The 18899-nt window shown below is 36.6% G+C and overlaps 1 protein-coding gene across 1 annotated transcript in view; it reads right to left on the reverse strand.

Moving 5' to 3' along the window:
- The window catches only part of DCDC1 (doublecortin domain containing 1), a 455120-nt gene that overhangs the window by 159810 nt on the left and 276411 nt on the right, over positions 1 to 18899 (reverse strand). Inside the window, exons 18-19 of the mRNA XM_061149231.1 lie at positions 15540 to 15674; positions 14974 to 15131 (exon numbers count right to left, since the gene is read on the reverse strand). Of these exons, the coding sequence (XP_061005214.1) occupies positions 14974 to 15131; positions 15540 to 15674 (293 nt within the window). The remainder of the gene's footprint in view (positions 1 to 14973; positions 15132 to 15539; positions 15675 to 18899) is intronic.

Here is an 18899-nt window from a genome sequence, read left to right on the forward strand (position 1 = left end):
GAACAATTCTATTGTGGGAAGTGATTTCCTTTGGATATATCTAAACAGAGGTCTCTCTTTTGATAGAAAGAATAAAAGAACAGAAAGAAGGAAGGAACAAATGAAGGAAAGGCAAGTTTAGAAGCTGAAACTGAAAAAAGTAAGACAATAAAATAAATATTTTTCATATGTCATAATGTCAGTTTTCCCTTAAGTTTCATAATTTGAAAAAATTACTGTCAAATGTTGGACTTCCCAGAAGGCTCAGTGGTAAAGAATCTGCCTGCCAATGCAGGAGACTCAAGGGACCTAGGTTCAATCCCTGGGATGCGAAGATCCCTGGAGAAGGAAATGGCAACCCACCCCAGTATTCTTGCCTGGAAAATTCCAGGGACAGAGAAGCTTAGTGGGCATCATCCCATGGGGTCGCAGAGTCTAACACAACTGAGCACATGTGCACTCACACACACACGTGTGCACACATGTGCACAAACACAGACACACACTGTCAAATGTTGACATCCTCAACATTACAGTAAGTACTTACTGTGGATATTCAGTTATGCAGTCATTAATACAAACATGATAAAATGCAAAATAAAAAGTTTTGGCCAAAATTATTCTTTTAATTTATTCATCACTCATTAAACCTCTACTCTATGACCAGCAATGTGCACTATAAGGCTATAGGCTCTAGTGCTTGGTTTATAGAACTTTACATATCAGAGGATTTTTTTTAATTTTTGATTTGAAATGACAAAGAACAACAGTCAAAGGAAAATGTGTGAAAACTTTGCTTTAATGGAACATATAAAAAAGAATGATTTAAGCAGGGCTTTAAGATGTAACAGAAGTTATGGATGTGTTAAAAGGTGATGCACTATTAGTCTGTTTCAGATCCTGACTCTCCCTCTTACTAGTTCTTTGATCTTGTTCCACCCTCTGTCTCAGTCACCTGATTTTTAAATTGCGGATAATCTTAATACCTAAATTCACATGGTAATAAATGGAAAGTAGAGTCCTGGCCTGCTGCTGATTTGGCCTGAGATATGGTAGCTGCAGCAGCAGCAGCTACCATATCTCGGGCCAGGATATGGTAAGCATTTAATAAATCTTGGTGTTGCTTTTAAAGAGATACGGAAAATGAGTCAGGAATTCTAGGTGAATAGCCTTTGAAAATTAACTAAGATCTCTATAGAACAACACAAAATACAGAAATTATAAGAAATGATACAATAGTCACAAAGATAATAAGTATTCTGCTACAGATTATTTATAGATGCTGACTATTTACAGTCTTCTTAAAAAATAACCAACAAATTATTATTAATGATAAGCACTTAATGCTTCCTGGTTCATGTTATTTGTTTTATAAATATCTGTTAAATTAATAAAACAAGATGATTTAGCCCCATGATTCCTGAGGGATAAGAACAAAGTGAGGCACTTATTTGTGTTTACCAAGGTGGCAGAAAGAATACAATTAGCTGCATTTTGAACAAGGTTACAGTCATTAAAACCCAACCCCAAAGCATGAAGACTAATAACAAACTAATAAAGAGAAAATTTTAACATTATCAGATCTCAAATAAAGATGAGTAAAGCCATAGCAATAAATAAATTTCAGAAATAGATTGAAATAATGTTGGCTGCTTGAAAAAGGGGATATGGTTATAAGATAGTCAAAATTAAATTTGATTTAAAAATTAAAATAAAGGACTCTAAAAATAGACACAATAGAGTTTTATGTTTTGAGAAAAAACTGCAACTGAAAAGTTGATAAACATTACATATTTCCCTAAAATGAAAGTCATTTAACTCAAGCAGTCATCCACCTAGCTAGAACAAATTGTGCACATTTTTGTGTTCATGCAATAGTTCTCAGACTTTAGTTTGCACTATCTGGAGGATACACGAAGATTGCTGTGCTAGTCACAACCTAGATCTGGGGCCAGACCTAAGAACTCATTTCTAGAAAGGTTCCAGGCAATGCTTATACTACTGGTCTCAGAATCACTGCTATGGTGGAAAGAATAGATTTAACTTTCAAAGCCTAAAGTTCAAATCACAGCTCTGTCAGTGTTTGATCCTAAAACAACAATCAGATTCTCTGGGCATAATTTTTCTCACAGGAAAAAAAGTAGTAGAAACTATAATTACTCAAAGAACTTTTATGAGATTATAAAAAAAATATACAGAAAGTGCCTAGCACTGAACTGGCACACAGAACGAACTCATAAATTTGATGAATTTTTATGAGCTACAGGAGACACAAGAGACATAGGGTTTATCCCTGGGTCAGGAAGACCGTAGATTAGGAAATGGCAACCCACTCCAGTATTCTTACCTTGAGAATTCCTTGAACAGAGGAGCCCCAAGGGCTACAATTCATGGAGTTGCAAAGAGTTGGACATGACTGAATGACTGAGCACACACACACACACACTAATTTCAAACCCAATTTTAACTAGTAACAGTTAAAAGTCCATATATTTTCCACTCAAAGACAAAAAGGAGTTTGTACTAATGCATGCTAAGTCACTTCAGTTGCATCCAACTCTGTGACCTTATGGACTGTAACCTGCCAGGCTCCTCTGTCCATGGGATTCTCCAGGCAAGAATACTGGAGTGAGTTGCATTTCCTGCTCCAGGGGATCTTCCTGACTCAAGGATCGTACTCATGTCTCTAGCATCTCCTGCACTGCAGGCAGATTCTTTACCACTTAGCACTTAATTGGGAAATCATCAGTAACTAGGGGGTTGGAGATCAGTCCTGAGTGTTCATTAGAAGGACTGATGTTGAAGCTGAAACTCCGATACATTGGTCACCTGATGCAAAGAGCTGACTCATTTGAAAAGACCCTAATGGGGGGAAAGATTGAGGGCAGGAGGAGAAGGGGATGACAGAGGATGAGATGGTTGTTTGGCATCACCAACTCAAAGGACATGAGTTTGGGTAAACTCCGGGAGTTGGTGATGGACAGGAAGGCCTGGCATGTTGCGGTCCATGGGGTCGCAAAGAGTCAGACATGACTGAGAGACTGAACTGAACTGACTAGCCCTTTAAGGCCTAGAACTGAAAGATCTTGGTCTTAAAGTACAAGGTAACCTCACGGTTGACTTTATCAGTTAACCATACTTCAGGAGAAAAATAAACAAAAATATGGCACAAATGAGAAGGCATCCTGATCCCTGTTTTATTCCAGAGCTCAGACACTATACCAGGAAACAGCTGTGAACTAAAACATATAGGTCAATAGCATCAAGAAATTGCAACTCCTTTGGAGTTCATGGGGTAAAACACTAAGGCACTGTACACATTCATGTGAATAGGAGAAAATATCTAATTATTCTTTGCTCAAAGTATTTATAGTATGTTAAAGATCCTAAATGAAACTATAGATTCTGATGCATGTCATAAATGCCAAATTAACATAATCAAGAAAATATGTATGCATTTCATTTCAAAATATACTTGAGGATTGAGAAAATAAGACTTTTCATTCAGCATTGTTGTTCAGTTGCCCAATCTTGTCCCACTCTTTGTGACCCAATTGACTGCAGCACTCCAGGCTTCCCTGTCCTTCACCATCTCCCAGAGTTGGCTCAAACTCATGTCCATTGAGTCGACAATGCCATCCAACCATCTTGTCCTCTGTTGTCCCCTTCTCCTCCTGCCTTCTAACTTTCCCAGCATCAGGGTCTTTTCCAATACTCAGCTCTTCGCATCAGGGGGCCAAAGTGTTGGAGTTTCAGCTTCAGCATCAGTCCTTCCAATGAATATTTAGGGTTGATTTCCTTTACAATTGACCAGTTTGATCTCCTTGCAGCATTACCATATAGCAATATTGCATTTAAAGTGCTTGGGGAACTTAGGCTTATGTCATTAGCTTTAATCATTAATTCATTTAACAGTATTTTTTGAGTTTGTCCTGTCTATGTTGAGCGATATTCCAGGTTCTGAGTATACCTGGGTGAAAAGATGGGACACTCCTTCTCCTCATGCAGCTTATATGTTTAAGTATTGAATATGAAACCAAGTAGAACTCTGTGGAGCCTTCCCAGGTACAAAGGCCCCCTCATGTCCCCTGCTTCTTGTTTGCAGAGAAGTTAAAGTCTCCCAGCACTCCCCTGAATCACAAAAGAGCAGGTTCAAGCTGCTATTCACTAGGACAAGAGAGTCACACAATCTTGCTGCATTTGATGCAAATATCTGAGTTGTTTCACAAATACTATAATTGCCAACAAAGGATTTTTCGTGCTAACTGCACGATGACCAGACCGTAGCCATGACAGAAGCCTGTCCATCTTGAACAGTACTGAATCTATGGCTAGCACAATTCCAAGAACCAGCCTCAAGAGAATGGGATTATCACTATGGTTACCAAAGTGGATAGTGGGGAGGAGTGGGAAGGACAAATTAGGAGATTGGGATTAACATATACACATTACTATATATAACATAGGTAAACAAGGACCTAATTTATAGCATAGGGAACTATACTCAGTATCTTGTACTAACCTATAATGGAAAAGAATCTGAAAGAGAATATATATATAAATATATGTGTGTGTGGGTGTGTGGCTTCTGTGGCTTAGTCACTAAGTCATGTCTGACTCTTGTGACCCCACGGACTGTGGCCCACCAGCCTCCTCTGTCCATGGGATTTCCTAGGCAAGAATACTGGAGTGGGTTGCGGATTCTTTACTGACTGAGCTAAGAGGGAAGCCCCCAATACATACATACATACATACATACATATATATAAAACATATATGCATAACTGAATCACTTTGCTGTATACTTGAAACTAATATGACTCTGTTAATTAACCACACTTCAATATTTAAGATGCTAAGCTTCTGGTATATTGTTACTCAACAATAGATAACTAATACAGGCAGTTATCACTACAGTAGCATGTGACACTGATGTGTTAGGACAACGATTACTCAATTATTTGGACTTCTATGATATAGGGTTGTTGTTTAGTTGCTCAGTCATGTCCAACTCTTTTGTGATCCCATGAACTATAGCCCACCAGACTCCTCTGTCCAGGTGATTTCCCAGGCAAGAATACTGGAGTGGGTTGCCATTTCCTCCTCCTGGGGATCTTCCTGACCCAGGGATTGAAGCTTCATTTCCTGCATTGGCAGGCAGATTCATCATCTGAGCCACTGAGCAGTGGCTCAGAAGGTAAAGAACCTCTTGCAATGCAGAAGGCCGTGTGTGTATATGTATGTATGTGTGTGTGTGTGTATATATATATATATATATATAAACATTTAACCTTGGAATAATGAAATATGGCATCCCAGTAAATCACATAAGTATTTTACGACTTGTAAGTATAATCATGAGACTTACGTCTCACAAACACACACAACACACACACACACATTTTTCTAAATGTATTTCCTATGAGTAAAACAGGTAAGATAATCTCAAATTTAGGAATTTAGTTCTCACTCTTCCTATTCAGAGAAGTTTCTGCTTGTCTGACCCACTTCTTATAAATTATATAAACAGGCAAAGTCCTCCCATCTCCTACAACTGTATTGAATTTGATCCTATCTTTTACTCTTATGGGAAAATGGACTCTTCCCTTTCTGCCATTAGAGTGGTATCATCTACATATCTGAGGTTTTTTATATTTCTCCCAGCAATCTTAATTCCAGGCTGTGATTCATCCAGCCTGGCATTTTGCATGATGTCTGCATATAAGTCAAATAAGCAGGATGACAATTTACAGGCTTCCCAATTTTGAACCAATTTGTTGTACCACGTAAGATTCTAACTGTTGCTTCTTGACCTGCATACTGGCTTCTCAGGAAACAGGTAAGGTGATCTGGTACTCCCATCTCTTTAAGGATTTTCCAGTTTGTTGTGATCCACACAGTCAATGACTTTACCGTAATCAATGAAGCAGAAGTAGATGTTTCTCTGGAACTGCCTTTCTTTTTATGTGATCCAGTGAATGTTAGCAATTTGATCTCTGGTTCCTCTGCCTTTTCTAAATCCAGCTTGAACATCTGGAAGTTCTCGGTTCACATACTGTTGAAGCCTGGTTTGAAGGATTTTGAGCATTACCTTGCTAGCATGTGAAAGGAGCACAATTGTAGAGTAGTATGAACATTTTTTGGCATTGCCCTTCTTTGGGATTGGGATGAAAACTGACCTTTCCCAGTGCTGTGGCCACTGCTGAGTTTTCCAAATTTGCTGGCATATTGAGTGCAGCATTTTCACAGCATCAGCATCATCTTCTAGGATTTGAAATAGCTCAGCTGGAATTCCATCACCTCCACTGGCTTTGTTTGTAGTAATGCTTCCTAAGGCTCACTTGACTTCACACTCCAGAATGTCTGGCTCTAGGTGAATGACCACATTATCATGGTTGTCTGGGTCATTAAAACCTTTTTTGTATAATTCTGTGTATTTTTGCCACCTCATCTTAATCTCTTCCACTTCTGATAGGCCCTTGCCATTTCTGTCCTTTATTGTGCCTATGTTTGCATAAAATATCCCCTTGGTATCTCGAATTTTCTTGAAGAGATCTCTAGTCTTTCCCATTCTATTGTTTTCCTTTATTTCTTTGCATTTTTCACTTAAGAAGGCTTTCTTATCTCTCATTGCTATTCTCTGGAACTCTGCATTCAGTTGGGTATATCTTTCCCTTTCTCCTTTGCCTTTTGCCACTCTTTTCTCAGCTACTTGGAAGGCTTCTTCCAATCACTTTGCCTTCTTGTTAAACAATCACTTTCTTTTTCTTTGGGATGGTTTTGGTCACCACCTCTTGTACGTTGTTACTAACCTCTGTCCATAGTTCTTCAGGCACTCTACCAGATCTAATCCCTTGAGTTTATCTGTCACTTCCACCATATCATCATAAGGGATTTGATTTAGGTCATACCTGAATGGCCTAGTGGTTTTTCCTACTTTCTTCAATTTAAGCCTGAATTTTGCAATAAGGAGCACATGATATGAGCAACAGTCAGCTGCAGGTCTTGTTTTGCTGACTGTATAGAGCTTCTCCATCTTCAGCTGCAAAGAATATATCAGTCTGATTTCTGTACTGACCATTTGGTGATGTCCATGTGTAGAGTCATCCCTTGTGTTGTTGGAAGAGGGTATTTGCTATGATGAGTGTGTTCTCTTGGCAAAACTCTCTTAGCCTTTGCCCTGCTTTATCTTTTACTCTAAAGCCAAACTTGCCTGTGACTCCAAGTATCTCTTTTTTCCTACTTTTGCATTCCAATCCTCTATGATGAAAAGGACATCTTTTTTTGGTGTTTGTTCTAGAAGTTCTTATAGGTCTGCATGTGTGTATATGTGTGGTAAGTCGCTTCAGTCGTGTCCAACTCTTTGCAACCCTGTGGACTGTAGCCCTCCAGGCTCCTCTGTCCATGGGATTCTCCAGGCAAGAATACTGGAGTGGGTTTCCATGCACTCCTCCTCCTTCACACTTGGCAAATGTGAAAGGAACCAGCCTGGCTAGAATGGAGGAAGGGAGGGGAGAAAGGTGTCAGGGAGATGCCATGGGCCTTGTAAGTAAGACCTTTTAGAGTCTAGAAAAGACTTTGCTCTCACTCTAAAGGAAATAAAAAACCATTGGCATATTTGGAGCTGAGGACGCCGCCCATGATCTGACTTATTAACATGACTGTACCCTGCTGGTCGTTATGTGGAGAATGGATTGTAAGGGGACAGGGGAGAAGGAGACAGACAAGTCAGGAAGATAACCTGTGGGTTACTTTGATGGCTTGAATTCTGTTCTCATACAATTCCATATATTATAACCTAATAATACATCTACCATTGGTCTTCTCCCCACATTACCCAATTTTAGAACTTCGTTACCTACTACTTTCACTATGATAATGCAAGATAGACATTCTAGTTTTGGGGATACAAGTTTGAAGATTGTACGGGTAGGGTTTCCCACTCATACCTTGAATAGCTTTATGGACATTATTGAATAAAACAGAAAGATAAGTAGAACAGTTTTTAAAATGTAAATTAAGCAGCATAATTGAAGGTTTGGGTACCTCATTGCAGTAAGTTGAACAAAAATTAATCATAAAATGCTTATTTGGAAGCCTTTATAATTTCTGAATTAATACACATTTATGGATATAAACCTAATCCTTTGGAATGCTTGATTTTGACTTTGTTTCAAAAAAGCAGGTGCAATTAGATTATGTGTTCATTTTATTTTAGTTCACAGAGAACATGTGGGACTTAATTTTTAAATATACCAAAATGCAAACTGGTAATAATATCAGCCAAAATCAGGATATTAACTCATCTAATTAAAAAAAATTTATAAGCATATCTCTGCATCTCTGGAACACAATAATTTCAGGTTCTTAAATGCATGCTCTTATATAGTATAAAAGAGTTAAAAGCTAATGCTTAAAATCGATCATTTCAACAGTGAGCAACTGTAATATAACCTAAGATGAGATTTATTTCCTGGGAAGCTTAATTGGATTTAGTGAATATCACAGCCAATTACTATATTTACATTTGCTTTTATTGGTAAGCATTCTAGAAATAAGAATTTGAGTGTAGCAATTTAAACAGTCCCCGTTCCTTAAAAAGACAGAGTTTGTTATTATCAAAACTGATCGGCGTATTCACTGTCTCTACAAAAATTGTGTTGATGTGTGGTAAACAAAATGAGAATGTTCTAATCAAATAAGATGGTTATAGATTACCATCAACTATATGCAAAACTACATAAATGATTTAATAAAGTAATAAATCATATGCTACTGACTACTCAAGAAAATCAATGTCTTTCAATTTCTAATTTTTCTACAAATTATAATTATATAGACATGATCATTATTTTTTTGCTTAAAGAATTTCTCATTACTACTAATTTACCTTTCTCTAAAAATCAGAAGACTATAATAGTTCTGCTAGCTAGTGCATCTGTAACCTGTTACCAAGAGAGAAAAAACTTGAATGTGGGAACAAGCAAGTCAGTACTTTCAAGCTTCATTTCTTCTACTCTATAAATATCAAGGGATAAAAAACCTTACAAAAGTTGACCAATGCAGTATATTTTGGATTTATATTCTATTGGAAGAGTAAGTATAAATGCTCAGGGTTTCTTCCATGCTGATTGCAGACAGACTTAATTACAGTAGAAGGATGGATTTTATAGCAATTGTAAAAATGTAAATAAGACTTTAAAACTGATTCAGGAATTACATTTTATAAATGAAGCTTTGATTTTAATTTAAACAATGCTCTTAGGGTATAATACACATTATTCAGGATGTTCTGCCTTCGTTATGATTGAAATAGTAGTGATAACTTGAGGAAACCCTGGGACAGAAGCACATGTTTCTTATCGAATTACCTCTCCTAATGATTATAATAATTTTATGCAGTAGACTAATTTAAAATGTAAATATTACAATATTTTAAAGTTTACATTATTAGATAGAAATATCTTGAAAGTAGAAGTGGAATATCTGCACCAAATATAGCATATCCTTACCTATTCTCGTCTAAATCCTCCTACTAATAAAGCACTTATATGAAAAATGCTTTTCATAACATATGCTGATTTTTGTCCTTTTGCAAATATAATATTCAATCATTAAAATTTAAAAAATAAACAATATACAAAAATTTTAAACCCAATAATTAACAACTGTTAATGTTTTGATATCTTTCCTTCAGGTCACCTGCCCATCTGGTAGGTTATCTATTTTCTTTACTTTTTCTACAGAAAACTATGAAAACAATAAATGTATTTTATTACTTGCTTTTTTAGTAGAAGGAAAACTCATGAGACATTAAAGTACATTTTAAATTAAAAAAAAAAGAACTTTTAAATATCTGTTCTCTTTGGAAAGAATGAAGTACATGCCAAGTTGAGTCATGAAGAGAAATGTCAGTGTGATCTGTGGCAGCTGCTTGCTTCCCTGGGAAGGCAGGGGCTGGTTAGGAGTACAGTAGCTAGCAAACCCCTCAGCGCTCCACAAAGTCACTAGTGGGAAAAGAACAAAGGCCTTTCCAATGCAACTAACACAGATGTGCCCAAAGGCAAACTGTCAGAAGCAGTTAAGATGACAGCTACTCACAGTTCATTATTTCCTTCTCACAGGTCACTGGGTGACAAGCTGGGTCAGTGTGCTTTGTCGGCTGTCCCAGTCCTTCCCCACCCCCTATTCAATTTAAATAAGGGGAACGGGCTCCACTGGATAAACTAAGGTAAACAAACACATTCCACACACTCAAAGATGCCAGAATATGGCATTTATTTTTACTTTGGATTAAACTTAGACTTAAATGTACACACAACTTACTTTACCCAAGAAGAGAGCCACATTTCTGTATCTCACTAACAGAGAAAGCAAAATGTTTTCAAGCAAACAAAAAAATATAACCTATTATGTACTAAGAATCTTACATGAAAGGCATAACACAGTAGAAGATTTTCCTTTCTCTTCAATGGAAAAAATAATTTTTTCACATTCAAAAAAAAGATAAAAAATTAGTTGCTTTCTATAAGTGTTTAAAATGTAAATTAAATAAAATGATTCTGTAGATGACCTGGTTTGTAATGATTGTTGTAGATTTTTTAATATTATAATTCAAAATAATATACCAATCAAAACGGCAATAGTTTAATTAAATCTTTTATGATGTAATACACATAAAATTTTAGCAATGACAATATGGCTACTCATATGAAGACATTCTATTCTGTTATGAAATTAATACAATAAAAGTTACTAGGAATGAGGAATAAAACAGTGGCTAAGAACACTGTCTATAGATCCAAGTGGATATGGGTTCAAATCCCATCTCTCCCATTAACTAGCTGTATGACTGGACATATCCTGAAACCTCTCTGAGCCATAGTGGCTACATCTTTATGGATAATAAGAGTGCCTCCACCATCAGGTTATTATGACAATAAGTAGATCAGTCTATCACATTGTTACAAGAATAAACAAGTACTTAGAATAGAATTTGGCATATGCTAAGTATTCAACAAATGACAGCTCTTACATGTCACCAAATTTAGTATATACAAAACTGAACTGAACCACCACTCAAGGTGTGAAATACCTTGGTTAATCATGACAAGTTATAGTTATATTAATAGGAAGAGGATTTTTAAAATCTCAAATCCATTCAAGTTCAAGCCTCTAAATCAGTAAATCTATGAAATCAGGGGTTTACAGTCTCCCTTAATATTTTCTACCTTTTATTTAGTCTTCACTGAGAGCGGTATACATTGATATATCTTTTATCATTGCATTAACTATTCCACCTTATTTAAAGATTCCTTTCTAAGATATCCAGTCAAAATAATAGGCCCCACTTGAAAGGCTAAAAATGTGGAATAATCATTAAGATAAGAACATGAATGGTCAGGCAGAACAGCACAGAGGCTAAGAGGAACACTTAAGGTGTGAATAGACCTGCCTTAAATTGCCATTAACAGCTGGAAGCCTCAGCCAAATAACTTATTCTCTCTACACCTAAATTTCCTTATCAGTAAAACAGAGATTAATACCTCTGTTTTACATACTGTAATGGAGCTGGACCCTATGGGGTCTTCCTGTGATAGACTCTTCCCCTCCATATCCTCTGTTTCAGTTCTCTGAAGTACCTAGATAATAGTATCTGGAACACATTTCCTTACTTATTTTGTAGATATTAAACCCCCACCAAGCGGAAGGTATTAATTTCCTGATGACCACGAGGAGGTAGTTCCCAGACCTACCGGAGCCAGAGAATCCAAAATATGACACCACCCTGTTACTTCACTATCAACCAAATCAAAGAACTGTGTGCAAACTGATCACATATTTGCAATTCCTCTCCCTCACCTGGCCTTTAACTATGCTTTCCTGAAACCTATCAGAGGGTTTGAGCATTAGCTGTCTTGGACTCCCTGCTCGGTGCCCTGCATTAATACTGCACTTTGCTTTGCCACAACTTCCCTGGTGGCTCAGACGGTAAAGCGTCTACCTACAATGTGGGAGACCCGGGTTCAGTCCCTGGGTTGGGAAGATCTCCTGGAGAAGGAAATGGCAACCCATTCAAGTATTCTTGCCTGGAAAATCCCATAGATGAAGGAGCCTGGTAGGCTACAGTCCATAGGGTCACAGAGAGTCAGACATGACTGAGTGACTTCACTTTCTTTCTTTTCTTTCTTTTTGCTTTGCCACGACCCACTGTCAGCAGGTGGGCTTTACTGCATCCAGGCAAGTGAACCCAAGTTTGGTTTGGTAATAATTCCTCATAGGTTACTGGAAAATATGGCACACAAAGCACTTAAGCAAAATCAGTATATGTTATTAACTATCAAATGCTATCTTCCCTTTTCATATATTACCTGCTAGTAACTACCTACTTCTCTGTCTTTCCCTAAATTTGGCTACTTCTGATTCTCTCCTTCCTTGGCTACTTCTAAGGAAGTTCACACATTTACATCATTTTATTCTTTTCAATTATATATACTTCTTTCAGACTATTTTCTCATTAATGTTTTCCCTAGTATTCTATTTTTTCCCAATTTCCACAACTCGTATCATTTCACATTATTTCTTTATTTTTTGCAGTGATGTTATTTCATAAAATCATCATTAAAAAGAACAAAACAATGTGATGCCTTTTTTAAAGCTGTGATAATATAATGCACTGATTCTCTTATATTTGGAAAATATGCAAACCTAACAAGACAACCTAAGATTCAAAGCAGTCAATAGGCCAAGTTCAATACCATGTTCTAATTTTGCCCAACAACTCCTTCCAAAATGGGAGGAAAGTAATTGCTTTAAGTATTAACTCTTTATTCAAAATAACTTTGTTAAGGAACAGAAAGAGGAGAGAAACAGAAATTACACCTATTGTGGTAGACTGTGGGGGTGGAGAAAAGAATACACATAAATCCTTGTGGCTTTAAAAAAAAAAAAAAAAAAAAAAGGCTGGAAAAGTCGCTGTATCCTGAGACACAAACCCTGAGGAACCCTCACTAAGAAAATGGCCCTAGGAAATTTCTTATTAAATAAAATCCAAAATATATTTACCAGTCAATTTCTATTGACTAAAAAATCACACATCTAAGTACAAATTTCATTAAAAATTCTTTTCTATCCCTATTTGTTTTCAGAACATTTTCACAACTCTACCTATTGAGTACTTACTACATTCCTGAAATTTAAAGTCATCTCATTTTATTCTAACAGCTCAAACAAGTGCTGTGGTAAATTAACTGTGATTAACAGCTTTGTTGTTTATTTGTCTCACATTACCTAATACAGTACTGTATACTTTTCTCCTAAGTTTCATAATCAGACTACACTGCTTCAGGGAAGACACAACAGAAAACATTAGAAAAACCCCCAAACTACCCAAAGCCCCAAGCCCTCAAAAAAAAAAAAAAAAAAGAAAAATCCAGGTTGGGGAAGCTATAGGGAAGTAGGTGAATTAGCACTTTGGTTCCTGCACAGTGACCCATGAGGGCCAGCATGAGACAAACACAAAAAACGCATACAGGTTTTGGAAATCTGAGGGCAGGAGGAAACTGTGCCTCCTTGGATAGAACCCGGGATAATGATGAACCCCCAGCACTACCTCAAGAAGAGGAGAGTAAAAATGGCTGCTGAGTGAACCTACAGAGACAGACCAATAACGACCTCATGGAACAGTATTTTAATTCCTCAGGTCTCCGGTGTTTTACATGAAAACTTCAAAGACTATTCCCAAGGGACTTATATCCTGGTGACCCAGATAGAAAGTGGCCCGGATATGTAGCTGAAGCCTTGTGATTGTGTCAGGGAGCATCAGAGAGTTGAGAACTTTATGTACAACTGGAAAGCAAACACCGGGGGAGGAGGTCCTGGAACACAGGTTTTCATATAGACTCAGGACACCCCATACTATAAAACAGCAAGATACTAAGCTTGTTGTTTTGTTTGCACCCTCTCTTACTTGAAACAACAAAATCAAAGGATTTGAGGGATAAATACTTTAGAGAAAATAAAGTGAAGGGGCAATTTTTATCAAGAAAAAAATATTTCCCTCCTATTGAACACTGAGGCAGGAATACATAATTTAAGAATATAAGATAGCTTTTAATTGAAATAAAGCTACATTGCACACTTTAAACTTCCACAGTGTTATTAATATGTGCCAACTATGTCTCAATAAAAATGAAAAAACTTTGTAACAAAGAAATTAAAATCTTTTTTATACAATTGACATTTCTATGTACTATTAGAATATTTAAACTTAGGCATTATCTTGAACTTTACTGAGTATAAGAACTGTATTACTCCTTTAAGAGTACTTCAATCAATAGTTAATTTCAAACAAGTGTCTATTGAAATTGCAGTTTATAAAGTCATTTTGTGCTTGACAACACCAAGCCCTAGAAAAATAATAATAATAAATTTTAGTTTTCCAATTAAATGAAGCAGACCAAAGAAATAGTATCCATTTTCCAATCAAGGATGCTTTTCAATCAGTTAGCAAAATAATTGATGTTAGTTTGATTCTAGTGATAGAATTATATCAATTTGTTAAATTATCACTACTTAAGACCATCTGTCATGCACTTAGCCCTAGGTCTAACCCAATCATCTTCTTGTGGAACACAGAAAGGATGGTCTATGAGTGTGCTCTTCTTTAAGACCTTTCGATATTTTCACAATTGGATATATATGCTCTGCACTGCCTTATACTAATTATGTTATTTCAGAATATTTCGGTGATATCCCAGGACAGTAACCCTTCTAAGTATACTTATATTAATAGACAATACCATACATCAGTCTTCAATGAAATACACATAAATGTCACCTCTCCTCATCAAATGTGACCCGAAAACAACGTGCTTGAGAGCCAAAGGGCTTTTGAGATATTTCAATAATCTTCAAGAAATCAATCTTACATGAAACTGAAGGAAAACATCGAATGTCATTGAGCAATAAAGCTCCATTCTGTCAGTGCCCTACCTCTGAGCAGAAGCCTTAGGATGTTTCTCTTCCAGTTTCTTTACCAGGGCCACTGTCAGCTGCCCTGTCTCCCCAAGAGAACCTTCTGGCATTAAGTGGGTGTCTGAAGGCTCTGGCAGCTGCTTCAAATCAGGGATAGTGGCACTTTTTTGTAGAACCTAATAAATGAAATATAGGAATTATGCAGCTAATTTTCACTGAGTGGAAATGTCTAAACTATATACGCCAAAAAATTTAACAGTGCACATTTCATGCTTCCTTCAGCCGTCTTCGTCCAGCACATAAACCTTCGGTATGTGGCCAGAACAAAAGAAGGCAGTCCTAAGAAAAGCTAGTGTGTCACCATTTATTTAACAAAAAGAATGCTTATATAAATATACACATAGATGTTTACATGAATATAAGTATATCAATAGATGTTTATGTAATGGATATGATTTTCAATATCAATAACACTAATTCAGGAATTCATTCTTTCCTCCTGAAAACAACCCAAACATTTTTCCTCTTTTCAAAATATCTTTCAGAGATCTGGCTCTGTCTTGCCTCTGGCTCACTACACTGACCTCTTCTGCAAAGCTGCTGCCATGCTCCTGATGAGCTGTGGTCCAGGCACCGTGGTGAAGGTGATACTCTGTCTGGGTCACATCTACTTGTACATTTAGCTCCTCTAGGTAGGTCAGAACAAACTGAGGATAAGCCTGTGGGGAAGGGAAAAAACAAAACAAAACAGTACTACCAGCCTTGTAAGCAACAGCCAAAAATCTATACAACTGGAATGATGAGAGGATAAATTAGATTAATAGGAAAAAAATCTGGCTAATAAGTTTTGTACTTTATGGTCAATTTCAGATCAAAATCAAGACAAATAACTTTCATACGAAGATTTCTAATTTGTCGTTAGATCTGATCAAGTTTAACTCGGCTGCTAAACACTAAAGCCATCCTATATACTGATAATAATGGCTAACATTTACTGAGTTATTTCTACATAAAAGGTAAACATACTATGTACATGTAATTTTCAGTAGCTCTATTTGGGGGGACTATTCAATTCTGCTCTGGAAGACAATAAAACAAATAGGATGAATGAGCTTCATTAGCCACAGGAAGCCTAGATAAGTAAGTTAGTAACCTGAGACGTGTCAGACAGAAAGTAATTAGAGCATGTCTATGAACATAGATAGAAAAGGGTAGAAAGACAAAATAGAAATAGTCATGATTTACTAAATAACAAGCAAAACAACATATATTTACTGTATACTAGATGTAAATTAAGCATGAGACACACAATCGTGACATCTTTAACTGGCCACCCATTGCTGACTCTCATTTTGGATCCTCTGCTGGATAAAATCCACAGCTGCCCACAGGCCACCTGGGGAGCACAGCTATTGGCCAAGTGTACCTGCCACCAGCTGTCTCCTGGATCAAGTGTGCGTCAGTGTCTCACGTATATTTCATCTGTTAGGCCCAGTTTCAACTCTGGTCCCGCTAACCACATCAACAGCAAGGAAGGGTGATGCCATACTGAGAGAGGATGCATCTATATCAGAGATTCAGGTAATGTGGCCCTTCAACCCACCTGTACTTTATGTATGTTAACCTAGCCCATCTCTTTTTCCATACATTGTACCTGGTGTTTTAAATGGATTAAATAGACTGTAATCTGCACATTTTCTGTTCCATGAAGTCAAGGATAGCCTATCAAGGCACATACTTGAAGTCTACCAGTATACCAAAGTAATTTACCACATAATAACATATTTACATTTTAATCCTTGAAACAACCCTTTGAAAGGTGTGACTACTGCTCAAATTATAAAGATGAGGAAGCCAAAATAGGGAGGGTAAAGCAACTTGTTCCTCCAGCTTGTTTACTACTTCATAAAGCTTAGATACACTGCCTAAAGTATTATATAAACTTCTTTTTTAAACTGTGGCACTCAAGTTTTAACAAAAAATACGAGGAAGCATTCACTAGATAATTAAAGAGCACTAAGGTCCTTATATTATTCTAGAAAAAGAGATATTAAATAACTTTGCACTTTGTTACAAAATCTATAACTAAATATGAATGCTCTAAATTAGGCTGTGGTAATGAAACCAAAACCCTATGTATATACTGAAAAATATTGAACAGCACAGTTCAATTCTGTGGTATGTTAATTATATTTCAATAAAGCTATTTTTAATGTAAGAGATTCAATTAAAAATAGAAATACAGAGTATATCTCAAGAATAAGCAGATAAAAAAGAGGGAGGGGTTCAGAAAAAGTCAGGAAGAAAGGTAAAAACAATATGAATTAAAAATAGAGTAAATAGAAATTTTTATTAATCAATAAGTGACTATCAAAATTTTAAATATGCATTTGAGAGGAAGAGACTATTTCTCATTAGCATATTTTTTTCAAATATTAATTTGTTATCATGTGCATTTGTGCTTTTATTACAAAATACATTTTTAAAGGCCCAATTTAAAATAGTGTCTTTGTGGTGTATACTAATCAGATAAAATCTTGGAAAAAGATTTTGAATCACTGTGCTAAATTCACTTCAGTCATGTCCGACTCTTTGTGACCCCATGGACCATAGCCTGCCAAGGATCCTCTGACCATAGCATTCTCCAGGCAAGAATACTGAAGTGGGTTGCCATGCACTTCTCCAGGGGATCTTCCAGACCCAGGGATCGAACTGGATTCGCTTAGGTCTCCTGCACTGACAGGCAGCTTCTTTTACCACTAGTGCCACCTGGAAAGTCCTTTGAATCACTAAGCTAACACGAAAACATTACAAACTCTGTCTGTGTGGAGTTGTACAAACTCTGCTGTAAGTGTAGAATTACTAAGTCCAAAGAACATGTATTCTTTTACAGATTTTGATAAATATTGCCAAATAGCTCCTTATAAATAATGTACTGGTCTCCTACATGGCCCCCCATGTTCCCTGCCTTCTAATATTCAGACCCTTGTGTAGTCCCCTCCCACATTATATAAGAATAAGTCTATGTGACCAAAGAAGATGGCAGAAGTGGTGTTAGGTTATGTCTGAGACTAGATTATGGCAAACAGCAGAGCTTCCATTTTGCTCTCTTCCTCTCTTGGATCACTAGCTAATGCTTGTACAGGACTACAGTAAAACCCATGTGCCAAGGAACTGAAGCCTCTGGACAAATGTAAGCATGCTAAGAGGCAGATTTTCCAGCCTAGTCAACTGTCAAATGATTGCAACCTCCATTGACACCTTGACTTAAGCTTCATGAGACAGACTCTGAGTTAGAACTACCCAATTAAACAATTCCCAGATTACCCCACAGAAACTGGGAGGTAATAAATGTTTGTTGTTTTAAATTACTATGTTTGGGGGTAATTTGTTACACAGCAATAGATAATACCAATAAAATAAAATTTTTAAAAACCCAAATACAAAAAAAGGAATGAATATGCTTGTCTTCTCACATCTTTATCAAAATAGGCTATTACTAGCTTTATGTCTCCTCATTAATTAACAGGGAAAAAAGACTATCTCATTGGTTACATTTAATTTCTAGTGAAGCTGATCTACTTTATTTGGCTTGACTCTTTTAATTTTTCTTTTGTCATATACTTCCTTTTCATGTCCTTTGCTTATTTTTCTATTGAAGTACTTATCCTTTTCTATTGTAATATCACCTCATGGCAAATAGAAGTGGAAAAAGTGGAAATAGTGACAGATATTGTTTTCTTGGGTTCCAAAATCACTGCAGACAGTGACTATAGACATGAGATTAAAAGATTCTGGTTCTTAGAAGGAAGGCTATGACAAACCTAGACATCATATTAAAAAAGCAGAGATACCACATTGCCTGTAAAGGCCCATATAGTGAAAGCTATGGTTTTTCCAGTAGTCATGTACTTATGTGAGAGTTGGACCTGAAAGAAGGCTGA

The sequence above is a fragment of the Dama dama genome, chromosome 1, assembly GCF_033118175.1.
Source record: "Dama dama isolate Ldn47 chromosome 1, ASM3311817v1, whole genome shotgun sequence".
NCBI classification, from domain to species: Eukaryota; Metazoa; Chordata; class Mammalia; order Artiodactyla; family Cervidae; genus Dama; species Dama dama.